The 18,565-nt window shown below is 40.6% G+C and overlaps 1 protein-coding gene across 8 annotated transcripts in view; it reads left to right on the top strand.

The window, feature by feature from the left end:
• LCOR (ligand dependent nuclear receptor corepressor) overlaps window positions 1–18,565 on the top strand; it is a 92,136-nt gene that overhangs the window by 57,842 nt on the left and 15,729 nt on the right. For 6 of the 8 annotated variants that reach the window (XM_065552696.1, XM_065552698.1, XM_065552695.1 and 3 more), the window contains 2 exons: window positions 6,855–6,987; window positions 16,661–16,948. In XM_065552696.1, coding sequence (XP_065408768.1) covers window positions 6,855–6,987; window positions 16,661–16,948 — 421 coding nt within the window. Of the gene's footprint in view, window positions 1–583; window positions 866–6,854; window positions 6,988–16,660; window positions 16,949–18,565 lie in introns of all 8 variants that reach the window. The other 2 variants (XM_065552701.1, XM_065552702.1) reach the window with 1 other exon arrangement.

Genomic DNA, 18,565 nt, shown 5'->3' on the forward strand with positions numbered 1-18,565 from the left:
ATAAGAACAGTATCTGGCCATACTGGGTCAGATCAATGGTCCATCTAGCTTCAGAGGGAGTGAACTGAACAGGGCAATTATTGAGTGATCCATCCTCTGTCATCCAGTCCTGGCTTCTAGCAGTTAAAGGTTTAGGGATACCCTGAGCATTGGATTGCGTCCCTGTCCGTCTTGGCTTATAGTCATTGATGGACCTATCTTCCATTAATTTATCTAATTCTTTTTTGAACCCTGTTATTTCTTTTGGCCTTCACAACATCCCCTGGCAATGAGTTCCACAGGTTAACTGTGTGTTGTGTGAAGAAGTACTTCCTTATGTTTATTTCAGACCTGCTGCCTATTAATTTCATCGGTTGACCCCTAGTTTTGGTGTTATGTCAAGGGGTAAATAACACTTCCCTATTCATTTTCTCCACACCAGTCAAGATTTTATAGACCTCTATTGCCCTTCAGTCATCTCTTTTCCAAGCTGAACAGTCCCAGTCCTTTTAATCTGACCTCAGGTGGAAGCTGTTCCATACTCCTCCTCATTTTTGTTGTCCTTCTCTGTACCTTTTCCAATTCTAATATATCTTTTTTTAAGAACATAAGAACGGCCAGACTGGGTCAGACGAAAGGTCCATCTAGCCCACTATCCTGTCTTCTGACTGTGGCCAATGCCAAGGGCCCCAGAGGGAATGAACAGAACAGGAAATCATCAAGTGATCCATCCCCAGTCACCCATTCCCAGCTTCTGGCAAACAGAGGCTAGGGACACCATCCCTGCCCATCCTGGCTCATAGCCTTTGATGGACCTATCCTGCATGAACTTATCCAGTTCTTTTTTTGAGATGGGGTGACCAGAACTGTACTCAGAATTCAAGCTGTGAGTGTACTATAGATTTCTGTGGTGGCATTATATTTTCTGTTTTATTATCTATCCCTTTGCTACTGGTTACTAACATTCTGTTAGCTTTTTTGACTGTTGCTGCATGTTAGTAGATGTTTTTAGAGAACTATCCACAATGACTCCCAGACCTCTTTCTTGAGTGGTTACAGCTAATTTAGACCCCATCATTTTGGTATTTATAGTTGGGATAATGTTTTCCAATTTGCATTACTTTGTATTTATCAACATTGACTTTCATCTCCCATTTTCTTGCCCAGTCACCTGGTTTTGTGAGATTCCTTTGTAACTCTTCACAGTCTGCTTTGGACTTAACTATCTTGAGTAATTTTGTATCATCCACAAATTTTGCCCTCTCACTGTTTATCCCTTTTTCCAGATCATTGAACAGAAACTGGCTTCGGTGTAGATTTTGGGGGACCTTGCTATTTACTTCTCTCCACTGTGAAAACAGACCATTTATTCCTACCCTTTGTTTCCTATCTTTTAACCAGTCACTGATCTGTGAGAGGACCATCCCACTTATCCCATGACTCCTTACTTTGCTTAAGAGCTTTTGGTGAAGGATCTTGTCAAAGGCTTTCTGAAAGTCCAAGTACACTATATCCACTGGATCCCCCTTGTCCACATGCTTGTTGATTTCCCTCCTCCCCTCCCTCAAGAATTCTAATAGATTATGAGGCCTGATTTCCCTTTACAAAAGCTGTATTGACTCTTCCCCAACAAATCATGTTAATCTATGTGTCTGATAATTCTGTTTTTTGATGTAGTTTCAACCAGTTTTCCTGGTACTGATGTTAGACTTACCACCTGTAATTGCCAGGATTGCCGCTGGAGCCTTTTTATAAAATCGGTGTCACATTGGCTATCCTCCAGGCATCTGGCACAGAGGCTGATTTAAGCAATAGGTTACAAATCCCATTTAGAAATTCTATAATTTCATGTTTGAGTTGCTTTAGTACTCTTGGCTGCATCCCATCTGCTCCTGGTGACTTAGTACTGTTTCATTTATCAATTTGTTCCAAAAACACACGAAATGCATGTGAATCAAATTCATCCTTGGTGTAGCTCCATTGAAGCCAATGGATTTAAATCAGGCATGAGCTTGGCTATATTGTCAGGAACTGATACAAGGCTGGGAGGCCCCATCTGTGGAAGTGGAATCAGATGGTGGATAGGCAGATTTGAGAAGGATTTGGGTGAATCTGAATTGCCTATTTAGACAAACAGTCCCACAGAAAATAAAGATACTGAGCAGTCTGGTATTGCTAGGTACAGGGCAAAAACCTAGGACAAGAGCATCTGCAGTTTGGTCCATTTTGTGCAAATTAGGTATGGTCCTCTTGTTCCTGTCCCATAGCTAATACAGCCCTTAGCCGAAAGCTTGGCTGTCCCTGCTGTATTGTGAATATAGCATGCTAGCTTTGTCTTTCTAGTATCAACACATGGTTCCAATTGTGCACAGGACTTGACTGTCATGTACATTGAGTGAGATAAACCTTAAAGTATAGAAGTTAATATGCAGCAAATGTTAATTCTTTAGGGTCATTTTACTCTGTGCTTAATTTGTGCGAGGGCTGAATCCTGGCACCTCCAGGCTTGGCAGTTCATAACCCCAGCATCTCTGGGCCTGGCAGTTCATAGCCCCAATATCTCTGGGCTTGCATGTCAGTTATGAAAGTAAAAAAAAATGTTTGAGCTCTGGCACCTCTTCCATTACAAATTAAGCTCTGCACTTACTGTATCCCTTATACTGTGTGGCATTTTTAAACAAGTGAGTAGGAAAAATGCAGGACAGGCCACATTTGGACTGTTGGATGGAGTTCTGCTCTCACTGGTCAAAGGAAATTTCAGAAGTAAGTACGCAGGAGGGGAATGCAGCAAAAGAACACTCGAAATAACATAGGGGCTTGAGGCTCCACATTATCCAAACATGTTAGGCTCGAGGAGGATTTGATTTAAGATTCTGAATATGATGGAGAGTAGAGATGTGCCAAGGCTAAGCTGAGTGTCAGTCATCATAGAATTAGACAGAGTTTATTTATCAAAAGAGTTAAACAGATGGAAGAAGGCGAGAGTGGCTGCAGTAACAGAAATGTGTAGATGCCAAGGCCAGACGCAATCATTATGGTCATCTAGTCCAGCGTTTCTCAAATGCAGCCACCAGGGACTTTTCTTGCAGCCACAGCCTCCTGGGCTGGGGGTGGGGGCAAAGTAGCGGCCACTCCCCCTCCCTGTTGCTCCTGGATGCCTTGCCTTGGTGTTGGTTGCTGGGGCCGCCAGCAGGTGTTGGGCTCTGCCACCCTCTGGAGATACCTGGGGCACAGCACGGGAGGAGCCGGCACCCAGTGGGTTCTCCACTTTCCCAGGGGCGGTGGGGCTCAGGCTTTGGGCTTCAGCCCTGGGGGGGTGGGGTTGCAGGCTCTGGCTGCGGGGCTTCAGGCTCCAGTCCCGGGCTCCGGCTGCACAGCAGCAGGCCTCAGACTCTGCTGGTGGGGCTTCAGGCTCTAGCCCCCCGCTGCCTCCCTTGGCCCCCCCATCCAGGGCTTAATTTGTTCCCAGGCTTGCCGGGGCTGAGTAAGTCTGCTATGAAAAGTGATACTTATATGTTTGTTAATATCACTTTTCACAACAGATTTACTAGCTAGCAAGAAATAAATTGCAATAATTTGGACATGTATATGTGCATATTTATTTGTTTTTCTGAAGCTAATTAAGTATTTTAGGAAAAAGTGCGAGAGTGGCCACCAGCAAGAGTTGGTGGCCGCACTCTGAGGCCACCAAAAAATTTGTCCTGAAAACTCCTGATCTAGTCTGACCTTCACATTGGTAGGAATTCATAACTGGTAGCACAGTAACTGAAGGCAGCTAGGAAGGCTCCCTGTACCTGCTGTGTTTCTTAACAAGTAGATCTTGCTGTCTCTCTCACCGTGTCAAAGGAATCGGTATGATCATACTTTGAACTTCCCGGTTAATGCGGTAAAAATAATCCTATTGGTAGGTTCTCCTCCCCATGCCCACTGTGGGTTTAAACATTAGAGCCTCTTTTTGGAACCCTTGGGATTTCCCGTTTATCCCTCCCTTCCTTTCATGATGGCTCTGTGTCATGAAGATCATCCCTCTGGAGGAGAGATGGATGTGGTTGGGCAGCGCCACTCCAGAGAAATGGCTTGAGCAATGTGAAGTGCTTTCTTTCCCATGGAAACATGGCTCTGCCGATGCAGCATTCCAACCCTTGCTGGTGTCCTTAGCGCCATATGTAACACCAAGTGTGATATTTTTGAGGGGGCTGCAGACAGTATGGTATATAATCATCTATTTTATTACTTCAAGTAAAAGCTCCCTGGAGAGTACATTGTTAATTAAATAATAAAGGATGCCATTTCACTTGGCGCATGTGTGTATGTCTTCAGCTGAAGGACAGAGTTTAATTATGAATAGTACTGGTTTGTTTGAACTCTCTTCCTTCCAATAAACTACTTCAACTGTATCTTTATCTGGCTTCTTTTAGGGAGTTCTAGGTTGCAATTTCCATAACAGTGCTGTAATTATTCTGTACTTCTATCACAGACATGAGATTTGAGTCAGCTTGAATGCTCCCTGTACGGCCTGACTGCTTTACACAGTAGTTCTATTCGTTCAGTTCACACCTTCCTTTTGACGATGTTAGGAAGGGAGCTGGACAGCACAGGGTGGATTGAGTTGGTGCTGTTTGGGTGTAGTTACAGAATTTGAGTTGTGTAATTGAAATTGCAGCCTGGAGGAAACAATTGCAAACACTGTCCAGTTTTATGGTTTTGGTCAGTACCTTCTTCCCCTTTCCAAGCCCTCACTCATCTCCCATCACCATCCTTACTGTTTCTGTCTGGGGGACTAGATGGGACAATGAGTTGATGCACTTCCAGAGATGTATGTTTAAACCCTGATGAGATCAGAAGTAAAAATGATTTTAGTCCTCTGATCCTAGTCCTCTTTTGTCCACATCAGTCACCACATAACTCAGCATGACTAGCAGACTGCGCTCAAGGAAAGCTCAGGATTGGCTTGACAGTGGGTGGTGCAGGTCAAGATTGAGGTGCCTTAGCAGAGCTATTTAGGGGAAATGCCTGCCCTTGCTCTTGGCTCTAGTCTGTGCTGAGAGTCTTGCTTTCACAAGCAGTCAGATGCACACACATTTTTTAAAAGGAGAGAAAACAATCTTTCTAACTGAAGTATACTGAAAAGTTTAATGTATTTGTAGCAGTTGTTTTGGAGGATGGAGTGAGGAGTACGCTACGCAAATTTGTGGATTATGTGATGTTCAAAGGGGGATAGTAAATGCGTTGGATGAGAACATTCAAAAATAAAACAATCTTGTTAAATTGGAGAAATGGCCTGAAATAATTAAATGTACAAATGAGTCATTTGGAAGGAATAATGAAATACACAAATATAATAATACCTAGCTTGTATATAGCACAGTTCATCAGTAGATCTGAAAGTACTTTACAAAGGAAGTCAGTATCTTTATCCCCATTTTACAGAGGGGGAACTGAAGCACCCAGAGATGAAGTGATTTGCCTAAAGTTACCCAGCAGGCCAGTGGCAGACCTGGGAATGGCACTGGGAGTGCCACTCCAGCGCTCTGTCCACTAGGCTGCACTGCCTCTTTCATTTCAAGTGCCTTTGTATCTAGTGGGAGATAACTGGGAAACGTCTACCAAACTCTGTGCCACTGGCAGCTTCCCAGAATCCAAAGAGTTGCACCTAATTTGTATAACACTTCACACTTCTTAAAATGAATTTGTCATAACACCTTCCTTGCACCAAACAATGTCAAATAGAACATGAACAAATATCAACTCAAACTTACAATCTGCAAAAATGACATTTAAAAAGAACTACCCCGCATTCGCATACACGCCACACACACGGCTGTACACAAAAGGGAATATGCCTTCCCAACTCAACCAATCTACTCCGAGACAAAGTAAATATAGAACATTATTATGTATAGGAGAACCTAGCTAATTCTTACGTTGCTAAACTGAAAAGATGGTAATTTGCAAAATCCAGTGGTCTCCACCCATTTTATAGCAAAGATTTAATTGACAGTGTGTGACTATACTGCAGTACAACTGATATAATTAAGGTTTGACAAATAATTCATACCAACTGCACTATTAAAAATAAATGAACAAATACACTTCTGGACTTTTGACTTTAGGTTTTTTAACTACATTTTTTTTTTTAAATAAAAATTGTAGTGACACATGCACACCCCTCTCTCTCTCTATCGTAATGAAGCTTTTTGTTTTGGAATGTTCTTGAAACCAACCAGCTGCTCTCAGTTGAATTGTAAGAGGGATTTCAAGAGCTTGTGAGTCTTCTGTTCATTCCAGTTTTATGGCAATATTGTGAATCTAGAAGGTTATTCTCCATTTAAAAGTTGGTGTTATGTGTCTTGCAACAGACGGTGCTCAGTTCATGCTCAGTTTGCCTGGAAGCTGTGCAAAATGTGGGGGCGGGATGAGAATTATTTTCTGTGTATTCTATCATCTTAGATTTCATATAGAACTAAAAGTTCTCAATGAAAATTAAGAGTTTGAAGCCAGTTTCTTGGCCAAATGCAAGGTGAAATATTCAGCCTTTTCTCCTTCCTAGGTATCCCTCATTTCCTCTACTGCTGTCATACTAGGAAAAGCACTGGTTACCCTCTTTAGGTTTATATTTAATATTTTGGCCTTTCCAACATACTGCATTTCATGATTTTGTTGTTGTTGATGTGACTTAAGGTTTAAACCTTAATTATCAAGATGGGTCTATTGGGTAGGCAGTCATTGCAAAACTAAAAGTTTTGGTTGAAAACCCTTTTTTTATAATGGTGCTGGTTTAAAGAGTGCTTGATAGCTGTGAGTGATTTATTAATGTGGCAGGGGGAGAGAGCTTACAAACATTTCATTTCATTACCTTTTTTTTTTTTTTCCAGGAACACCTACTCAGTCTGGATGAGCCAGCTTCAGAAGCTGGGCAAGAAGCTCTACTTAGACAAGAGCAAGCAAAAATCATTCGGTTTGAGAGGCAAGCAGAAGAGTTCCTCAATGCAGTCTTTTACAGAAAAGGTTGGTCTTAGTGAAAGAATGGCACCTCTGACCTGGCCCTTTGCATGCAGTACTAGTGTCTCAAAGACGGGCTGTTGGCGTTTTCAACATTCATTCGGTGTTTTCAGTTACTTTACCCCTTTAATGTGTTTAGTTTTAGAAAAGGGTAAAGAGAAAACCATCTTCTCTCTGAAGGGCTGGGAGAGACACCTATTACAAGGCGTAAAGCCACCCTGGCAGGAGCACTGGGTTGTTTTTGTGTTTTTGGTTTTTTTTTGTGTTTTGAGGGAGCTGTGTTCAATATTTGCCCAATGCAAGGGTGAGTGGGGAGTTCGATGGAAAATGAGTGGTCATTAGATCCATTCTAGTGCTGTGTCTGTTCTGCAGTCAGCATTGTTAAAGCAGTGGTTCTCTAACGGTGGTCTGTGGTGACCTTCCCAGGGATCCACAGTATTAAATGCTTTGAGGACCATGTAGTGATCAGCACAGTAAGAGTTGAAGAATCACTGTGGTAAAAGAGGTATTCAGATTATGCTGTTCTCCCTGGAAGGCTGGAAACTCACTTCCACAGCCTCTGCCAACCTGGGGAACAGGAGGCCAGAAGTTGCCTCTAAACATGTCTTGAATGTACTTCTCAGCATAACCCATGTGTGCAAATATCTGCCAAATCAATAATTCTACATTGGCTCTGGGTGGCTGACAATATAAGGCCTATGTTTAAAATAACCAAATTAGAAATTGCTGTAGCCAGTCAACATCCTGCCCTTCTATTAACCATCTATTTAAGGCGTTTTAAAGAGAGAACCATATTTTAGCCCCTCTTTTATGACTATTCCAAAGATGAATTGATATAATGATCTATCGCATAAAATACATAAATCTTGTAGGATGATATGAAGGTTGGCTATTTCATTACTAAAGTCATAGTTGAGATAAAGTTTTAATTCCAAGCTCCTCTTTTCAGTGGCTTTGCCTTTTTTGTTAAAGGCAAAAATTGCTTTTTGGGTTTAAATTTCTCATGTTCGTTCTCAATCCAGAAATAATATAAAAAAATTAGCCTGGAGGAAATCTGTTAAACCCCTTCTGAGTTATACCGGGATGGAAACAGGTAGTTTTTCAAGTGCTTTGCACTTGTATAAGAAAGATTGAATTGAAAACTTCAAATGTGGCATGTACATAGGTCCCAATGAAGAATGAGCACCCTCCTAATTTTGAAAAAAAGATTGACTAATACAATAAAATATTAGCCACTGAAAATAATGTGCTCTGCATATGCAATACTTTTTTTTTTTTGGTAACAGATTTTAATAGACAGAGTGTGGATATCCAAATAGACATGTGAAAGAAGTAAGTGTATTGACTGATATAGGGCTTAGTTCTTCCCTGCATCTGACCTGTAGTTCTCTGAGGCTGAACTGCCAAGTCCTAGCAACATTGCCATAGAGGGATTGCTCTAACTTACACCACTGCCATAAGCTCCGCACTAGTGGAGGATAGGTGCGGCAGAGCTCTGGAGCACATGTGCTCCCCTATACTGAGGGGAGAGAGAGTTCCCCTGTGCAAAGAGAATTTGCCACAGTCAACTTGTAGCTCAAGCAGACTGAAGAATGCAGCTCATTGTCTGTCTTGGCCTTTGTTTAGTGTGTGTTTGTGTTTGGTTTGTTCAGCTACATGACAGTAACAGCATGCTTCCCAGCCTGGCAGTGTCCTGGGCTTGGCGGGGGCTGCAGCCGGGCCATGCGCCATAGCCCCACTGTGTTCTGGGTTTGGCAGGGTTTGCAGCAGGGGCTGTGCCTTCCAGCCCCACGGCTTTTGCCAAGGGCTGCAGCTGGGGTCATGCACCCCTGCCTGACGGCTGCACTGGGGGCCATGTGCCCCCCTTGCAGCTTCCCAGGGCCATATGCCCCCCTGCCGTGGCCGAGGCTTAGCGGGGACTGTATTTGGGGCCATGCACCCCTGTCCCGCAGCTGCGGCCAGTTCTGGAACGGGGCCTGTGTGCCCCTTGTGGCTGCGCCCCTGCTGCAGCCACTGGAGCCAGGGCTGTCAGTTCTCCCGCAGCTCCCAATGGGACTACATTCCTCCCCCTACCGACCCTGCCCCCCGGTTAACGGACAGGTCACAGGCGCTGTGAATTTTTGTTTATTGCCCGTGACCCGTTCGTGACTTTTACTAAAAATAACCGTGATAAAAATTTAGCCTTATTCATGGACTATGCTTTAGACCATTTATGTAGTCCCCCAGTCTGTAGCATTTTTCTTTCTATTTGAGAAAATTCTAAGCTTTTATTAGATGTGTACTTTTACTGTAAAAAATTATTTAATTTTCTAATTATTAACCAATGGTACCCAAAAGAAGTGTCCATTTGGCTTGAAGAGACAGTGCAGCTGCATCAGCAAGACTTCTGCTGCTTGCTGTTATGCTCAACTCTATTCTTCTTTAGCGTTTAAATTTGAGAATTGTTTGTTGAATGCTTTGAATATATAAAGTGCTATATAAGTGCTGAGTATTTTATTTGTATTTATCATTTATATTCAGTAGTTTGTGCTCTTCTGTCCTAATTCTTTATCCTGAGTTAATGAGATTATCTTGAGCCACTCTACCTTGGAAGGCACAGGACAGTGTCTGTGCCTTTAAAGCTGCAGGTTGCAGTGATGTGTGACGGCAGGTGTATGTTCTGTGTCTTCTCTCCTTATCTGGAAATGTTCATTGATCCAGCTATAAGCTATACCCTGTGTTGTGGGCACTCTGTATCTGCATGTAATCCACCTCGTGTGAAATTTCCCCAGGCAGCTTTAATGTTTTTGAAGAGTTCTGCATCCTCCCATGTATACCTTGAGGGGATGTGTCAAAATATTTGCTGCCAGTGTCTGGGTCTGAGATCTAGGCTTCAAGAACTTTGACTCTTTTTACTCTCTTTGGACATATCTTGCACATCCTTCAATAGGCCTTAATAAAACCTTGAGGAAAAGGAAGATCTCACCTTAGGTGAAAAGAGCCTTTATACGTCCTCTGTGTTACAATGTAAGCCTCATGAATCTATCTTGTCTGTTTCCTGTATATTATGTACCTAAAATCTTAGGTACATCTCAGCCCAAGATAAACTCTTGTTGTCCCCTGCCCTTTACAGGAAAACTTCCATAAAGGGCTAGTATAATGTACAGAAATACATTAAATATTTACATAAACCTTTCGGAAGTTTAAGACTATTATACCAGTATAAGATTATGAAATGTGATTGTATAGTGAACTAAACTTCACAGGGAGTAAGATGTTGTTGGTATTATTTATTTAGGGTTAGATTGTGGCTTGCTATATGCACCATAGAATCACAGAATATCAGGGTTGGAAGGGACCTCAGGAGGTCATCTAGTCCAACCCTCTGCTCAAAGCAGGACCAATCCCCAACTAAATCATCCCAGCCAGGGCTTTGTCAAGCTTGACCTTAAAAACCTCTAAAGAAGGAGATTTAAATCATGATTTAAATCACTAGTCAGGAAGACTTGATTTAATCATGGATTTCTACATAAAAGTGCATTCTTGTTGGTTGTTATAACCTTAATACATATTCTTCACAACTCAGAAGTAGATGTAGGTTTTATTTCTAGAAGGTACACAGTATACATTTTTAAGTGATTTATTTTGAAAAATTTTCAGATTAGTTTTACAGCTATATCAGAAAATGAATGATTGTTTGGTTATTTTATTTACCAAAGGTAATTGAAGCAGATATTTATGAAGTCTTTGGGAGGTGAACTATCTCCAATTCAACAGGTTAATCATTAATATTTGGTGGATTTTCTTGCCATGTTGTATTAGGAGGAGAACATCACGAGACAGACATTTAAATTGTTTTATTTAACTAAAACAACAACGTTATTTATTCTGGATTTTTTTCCTCAACAGCAAATTTATATAATATTTTAACAAAACAAGCATATGAATTTTTGAATTTAGTTAAACATTCAAGTTTTTTAAAATCAGGTTTGTTTTTGTTAAAGTAGTTTTTAATTAAAATAGTTAAATGAAATATTTGTAAAAAAAATTAAATCGACTATGTCAGCCAGGTCAACATGAGAAACTTAAAATATTGGCTTCTGCAGCTAACTCAGTCGTCTTCACCTTCATTTTCCTGTTTGTTCATAATCTGGAAAAGAAAAACAAGCTGTCCTGCTTTTTCAGGTCCCAAACAATTTCTCAATTTGGAATGAATTAGTCCAAAGGAAGAAAATATTCTTTCTACACTGGCAGAAGAAGCTACTGCTGTCAAAAGTGAGATGATCACTTCAACAGTTTCTGAATCCAAGTGGTTAAGTGACTTCCACCAGTTCACTGGTGTGACTTTCTTTAAAACATCATCAGCAAACATATATTTCTTCATGTGTCGGACGAAGTGGGTATTCAGCCACGAAAGCTTATGCTCCAGTACTTCTGTTAGTCTATAAGGTGCCACAGGACTCTTTATTTCTTGAATGGTTCACCCTTAGCTCTGAAGTTTATTATAGATGGCATTATGGAGGGATGGTTGCTGGATGTCCATGTCATAGCCAACTCCTCTTCTTCAGAAGTTAAGGTTTGACCCTGGTACCGAGTATTGAGAATATTTTCAAGAAAATGAGCTGGAGATAGTGCTTGTCCCATTCGTTTTTTTAATGCTTGTAATTTAACTCTCTCATTGCTTATTTCTCTTTTTAAGATCTCACTTGGTTCCTTCCAAATTTCAACAGCGTCAGCAATAAAACAGCTATTTCCCTGCATTTTGTTCAAGGCTACAGAAATAGGCTTCAGGGTACTCAGCATGTGTTCAACATTTCTCTTAAGCCCAATGTTGAGAACTTTGGCTGTGTCAGTGCCATCTATTTTTTCATGATTTTGTTCATAAACTGTCATCAGATTAGGCCAGTTCTTGATATAGTGCTCAAAACAGTCCACTACTGAGTTCCATCGCATGTCTTGTGGGAGAGTTAGCTTGGTTCCTCCCACTTTTTTCAGAGCAGCTGCTGCAAAGTGGTTGTTATGGAAGTATTTTGCAATTTCAACAACATTAACCTTTATTTCTGGAACACTGAAGTCTTTGACTAGGAGGTGCATCAAATGAGCACTGCAACCATATGTTATTAGTTTGGGACTCTCTTCGCTCTCTCCTAAATAATTTCTTCTCATCTTGGATACATTTGCAGGATTGTCTGTTACCAAGCTGCGTACTAGACATTTGAATTTTTTTTCACAGTTTGTTATAGCTTTTACTGCTACTTCTTGTAAGTATTCTGCTGTGTGTGCATTTCCTGCTGTATCAATTGTTTCTGTAAGGAAGACATTCCCTTCTTCTGTTGTCACACAAGCACATACAACAGGATCATTGTGGACATTGCTCCACCCATCAAGACTCAGGTAACAATTTTACCCTCTAGACCTTTTGCACATTGCTCAATTTCTCTTTCATGCACTTTATCCAGCAATTTGCCTGTGACATCTGCTCTGTTGGGTGGACTGTATCCTGGTCTTAATGACTGAACCCTGTTAATGAAGTGTGGGTTCTCAATCATACGGAAAGGAGAATTTGTTGCATAAACAAACCAGGCAATTTCTTCATCAGTTACCTCTTTTTGTAATATGCTGGTTCTTATCAGAAACTTATATTGTTTCTGGATGATGGAGATTTTTTTTCCTTTTTGCTACAGGTGATATACTGTGGCTATGTGACATACATGATGTGACTGAAACTCTATCGTTGGCAGATAACTCTGAAACTATAGAAAATGATGATGATCTTGAAGGTGGATAGTCTTCAGAATCCTGTATGTTGAGGATGGATTCTCATAAACAAAATAAGTCAATGCAGTTATTTAATTATTATTACCATAATGCTCATTTAGTATTACTCATTGCATTCACTGACAGTACTACTTTAAAGGTGAAATTGTAAAAGGAAGATCTGCCTATTTCAACTATTCATTTTTTATCACAACTGCATCTAAAATTATAGTACCATAGAGTAACAACTATATTTTTTGCTCAAATATGAGAATTCAAGAATAGTCCAGAAGGAAGACAGGCAGTCCTTAAGAAAGAAGTATGAAATAAAAAAGTTTATCAACCTGAAGATCCTGCACGTTCAAACATATTCCTTTCATCATCTTCAATGCAGTTTCCTCCTGAAAAAGAACATTTCTCATGATGTCAAGTATCAAAGGGATAGCAGTGTTAGTCTGGATCTGTAAAAAGCGACAAAGAGTCCTGTGGCACCTTGTAGACTAACAGACGTATTGGAGCATAAGCTTTCTTGGGTGAATACCCACTTCGTCAGACGCATATCTCATGATGTTGTTTCATTTGGGCAACCAGGCCTTGCATTTCTTTGTTGCACTGTTTGCATTTTGCACGCATGCCTGTCTTACCCACAGGTAGAGGAACTTCATTAAAATATTCCCAAACTGGGTCTCTTTTAGGGCCTGCTGCCATTATAGGTTTTTCCTTCTAGTGAGAGAACGGTATGGTAGATCTCAAATCAATGAAGGCTACACTCAGAAAGACCTCAAGACTTCTGGAATATGCTGCTCAAACAGTTTCACTTTTGTTTCTACTGCCTGTCCCTTCTAGGCGAGGGGTTCTCAGACTTTTGTACTGGTGACTCCTTTCACACAGCAAGCCTCTGAGTGTGACGACCCCCCCCCCTTATACATTAATAACACTTTTTCATATATTTAACACCATTATAAATGCTGGAGGCAAAGTGAGGTTTGGGGTGGAGGCTGACAGCTTGTGATCCCCCATGTAATAACCTTACGGCCCCTTGAGGGGTCCCAACCCCCAGTTTGAGAACCCCTGTTCTAGACTGAACGCTGAGTCCCATTGGGTAGATAGAAAGATTAACCTAAATAATCTATACAGAAGTCCCTGGAACCCCGTAAGATTGGGTCCCTAATCCATGAACTATTGGAACTCGTTTAGAAAACTTTTCTTAAACATGACATGAATATATTGTCTCAGACTATAGAATTAGAATTTATAATCTCTATTCCATGATGAGATATCTTTGAGCTATAATGTATCTTAATTCAAACTATCTTTAGATAGGTTTTTTTCTGCAAAAAGCATTTTATCAAAAAAATCCGATTTAAATAAAAAAAAATCAGATTTTTATTTTTATTTTTATTTTTTTTTAAATCATTGATTTTTATCCACCCTGGTTCAAGTCCACATACTGATATTTTACAGACAAATAAAATGGCAGGTTCTTGCCCCATGAATCTTTTATTTTTAATACAAGAGATGACAAAAAAGGTAGTGGAAGAGCAAAACTTGCAACACTATATTCATTGAAATATGCAGCACATAATATTATTCCCCTCTCCTTTTTCTCTAGAACAAAAACATTTTAACCTAGGCAGACAACTAAAACAGATTGCAGCTATTAAGGGTAAATGAGCACTTACTGTTTGTTTTTTTCCTTCTCCATTTGAAGATTCATTACATTGGCTACAAGTAGCCCTTTTTGAAGTTTTAAAAACTTGTTTTTCTATTGCACAGACTTATCTGAATATTACATATGATCATATAATGAAAATTGAGTCTTAAAAGCTTCAGAAATCACCAGGAGTACTTGTTCTGTGGCCAAATTAAACACAAGGAGGTGTCTGCGAGCTGGTGTAGCAGGACTTCTTAGTTTCTCTGATGCAGTAGTTGTGGATCTGCTGCCTGTCCACAAAGCATGACTAATCTAAAACCGTAATAATATTGTAAAATGTATCTGTATTGAACTAGTCCCCAAACCTCCAGACAGAATTGGGGCTTTGTTCTGATATGCCCTGTACAAACACTGGTGTTTTTAATATAAATAAATAAAATTTATTTCTTGTTTTCCCCAGATCACATTCCTTATTAGTTGCTTAGCACCTGTTTTAAAAATAGTGTTAGTTTTTATTCGGCATCTTTCGTATTAGAGGACTTCACTCAATAATAAACCTCATGCTGCAGTGACTGTGTATGAAGGGATGGAAAGGATTCCTAGAACTTCTCTTGGCTTTTTAGATGGAATTACTTTGGAGTCTGTGACCCAGAGAAATAAGGCCCCACTCATGGGGATATTTATTGGGTACCACTGTGCTTTTGGGGAAGTTACTCTGTTAGAGGGCTGTCCCTTCACCCTCTCTCCTGGTTCTTGTCACGTAGACAGAAAGCAGAAGACTAGAAGTCCGAAGTGCAAACAATGCAATGTTTATTGGAGTTAGTTTCCAAACATGCATATTCCGAAGCCCTTCACACCATTCGGGCTTATTTTTATACGCTGATAGGGTCTGTTCCCCAGTGTTCTGTTCCCAGCTGTGGCCCCGCAGAGCGTTTACCCCACGTCCTCCTTCCCAGCTCTGACACCACAGAGCCTTGCCTGTGTCCCTGTTCCCGTTCCCCCCCATAGCAAACATGATTCCAATTTCCCTTCCCCCCCACTTCCTGTTTGACCCCAATTTATATAGTAATATTCTCAGCTATACCTTAACCAATCATTTTACTGAAATTTAACTAACCAATCCTAACGTAACATAGCAGACAGATTAACAATAGAAAAGTGCGGGCCATAAAGATAAAACATACAGAAATGAGGGTTTCACAAGCACTGATACGTGATTTCTTGCCAGACAGGATGTTATCAAACTAGGTTTTCTTTAACCATCCTCAGTTCTGTTTCTTTCTCTGGTGGTGCTGGGCACTATCAGGACGGGATCGTCTTCCTGACAGTCCAACCCCACCTTATTTCAGTGTGACGGGTTTGGGAGGTGAGGATGTGACCGGTCGCTTCCCCGCTTATGGCTGCCTCTGCTGCTTAGCCAAAGGCCTGAGCCTAAGAACCAGGCCTCAGACTCTCCTAGGGAGACAAGGCCCAGACACAGGCCGACTGTGGTTTTGATTCTTTGTTTTTATACCCCTGTAACTAGCTAAGTGATAAAAATACACCTAAGTTCTTAAAGTCTAAGGCCTTGGCTACACTTACCCGCTAGTTCGGCGGCTGGCAATCGAACTTCTGGGTTCGACTTATCGCGTCTAGTCTGGACGCGATAAGTCGAACTCGGAAGTGCTCGCCGTCGACTGCAGTACTCCAGCTCGGCGAGAGGAGTACCGCGGAGTCGACGGGGGAGCCTGCCTGCCGAGTGTGGACCAAGGTAAGTTCGAACTAAGGTACTTCGACTTCAGCTACGTTATTCACGTAGCTGAAGTTGCGTACCTTAGTTCGAATTAGGGGGGTAGTGTAGACCAAGCCTTAGCCTCTACAGGCAGGCCTGAATATCTGTATTCTAAAATACTCCAGGTAACTTACTGCAGGTAAGTTACTCCACTCTTCCACCATAAACCTGTTCTGTTTTTTGTAACAAACTTCTGTTTAAAATGATTACTGTACATTTTCCTTCATGATTCTGATTCTCCTTTCACCCCCAACCCCTCTCAAAGGTCCATTTGGGATATACTTATTGGAAAACAAAGTTTAGGAAATATTACTTAAATCTTGTAGGAATGGTGTTCTATTGAGGATCTGTGTTATAAATAGCAACACTTTGTTATTTAGGTATCTTAAGAATAAGTTGCGTTTCCTTGAAGGAAGTATTGCATCGTTAAGAAAATCTAGAGAATGAAATGTAATGTTTTGATTTCAAAGTTTTACTTGTAAAATTCTTCCTTTAAAAAAAATCTCTAATGTTTACAGACAGTCCTGGGGTCTCTGACCCCAATATTCCCCTAGTGGCCCGGGAGATCATGCAGCGAATGATCCGACAGTTTGCTGCTGAATATACCTCAAAAAATAGCTCTACTCAGGACTCCAGCCAGCCCAATAGCACAAAGAACCAAAGCCTGCTGAAAGCATCTCTGGTCGCCTCCTCTCCCACGGCTGCAACTGCTCAGAACCCTGTGCTCAGCAAACTTCTCATGGCTGACCAAGACTCGCCTCTGGACCTTACTGTCAGAAAGTCTCAGTCAGAACCTAGTGAACAAGGTATGACTATTACCAAAAGTATCTTGCATTCAGTTCCAATATGCTAGAGGCATTGTTGGCACAAAGAAGGGAAGAATTAGAAGTGTAAACTGTTAATTGAAACACAGAATGGCAAAGATGTAGACCCCATAATGCAGTGCATAATGTAGTGACTGATTGGATGTGATGGGGTGGGAGAAGGAAGTTGCTGAAAAATTGGAGGCTATAAAAATCTATGTGCCTTTAATGCAAGAGGAGAAAAGTTGTTGACAAGGCTCCAAACTGACTCTAGCAACAAGGGTACTGTTACAAGGAGAGCTATGCTATGAACATGTGTAGTGTGTTTGTTTATGTACCTGCTGATAAGGCAAGATCAGAGAGTTAGGAAGCTTTATGTATAATGTTATCTTATTTTATTTGGTCAGAACAGTAGTCCTGAATCGTGTTTGGCTTGGATTAGAAGCAGTATGTTTTTGAAATGCTAGTTACTGTATGGCACGTTGCTTAGTGAATGCAGGATAAAAAAATGGAACCCCTGTACAAGGTATACAATGGTTTCCTTCTTTATGTATTTAGCAGAAGTTTATTTTTGTACATAAAAAATACTTTGCAGAGTACAGACTGAATATCTTCTATAGTGCAGTGCTGCCGAGCTTGTGTTAAATGGATAACCTTGCTTTCTGTCAAACTGCTTTTAAAGAACAAATTCTCCGAACACCATTGTAATAGCTGAACATTTTGTCTCTTCTTTCCTGAAACTGTATTGAATAGAGGGGATCATTGTGTCCAATGCAGAGGAGCTTTTAACAGGACTGATATGATTCAGATTAACCCTTTGAACTTTGTGAGGATGTGTCAATAAAAGATGTCTGAAATGATTGCATGAAAAATAGGGTAGGCCTGCGTACCCCATATTGGGAAAGGTTATTTTGAAAATCACTGCCTTTAAATACACCTACTAAAAAGGATTCATGTTTAAAGCCTTTTGCTATTTTTATGTACAATTAATTTTGGGTACTGCAGACATCTTTCTAATATTCATTGTGAGAGACACATTTATGGAGGTTTTGATAAGAAGGTTAAAACAAAACATATCCTGGAAACAGTGTCATGAACAAATACCATTGATGTCACTTACTGTAAATGGTCATGTCACTTCTTAAGTTAACCGTGGCAGCAGAGAGCTGTTGTAATGAAGACTGTGGTAGTGCCAGTACATTGTAACTCAGCCAACAGAAGTTTGCTCTGGGCTAAATTTGGTATAAAAATCTCAATCACGGGAATGGATCTTCTTGCAAAATTATAGAGAAATGAGTTCAACTATTCAGGTCATTACAAGGTCCGTTTTCTTCCTAGTCCCTCGCCTGAAAGACTGGTACAGAGGGTTTTTGTCTTAGCTCTTTTAATTACAGAAATGTGTGCTGAAAAACAAAGTATTTATTGATAGGTTGTTCAGAAAATGGATGAATTGCTTTTGTTGCTGTTGTTATCTGCCAAGATATAGAAAAACTTCAAGTGAATTTATAAATGTTCATAACACTTTTACTGTGTGCATGCATGTTGTAATTCCATAATTATTCGCAGTTATGTGATTAATCCATACAAGTATGTATTATAGTTCACATTGCTACATGACAG

Source organism: Chrysemys picta, chromosome 7, assembly GCF_011386835.1.
Source record: "Chrysemys picta bellii isolate R12L10 chromosome 7, ASM1138683v2, whole genome shotgun sequence".
NCBI lineage: Eukaryota > Metazoa > Chordata > Testudines > Emydidae > Chrysemys > Chrysemys picta.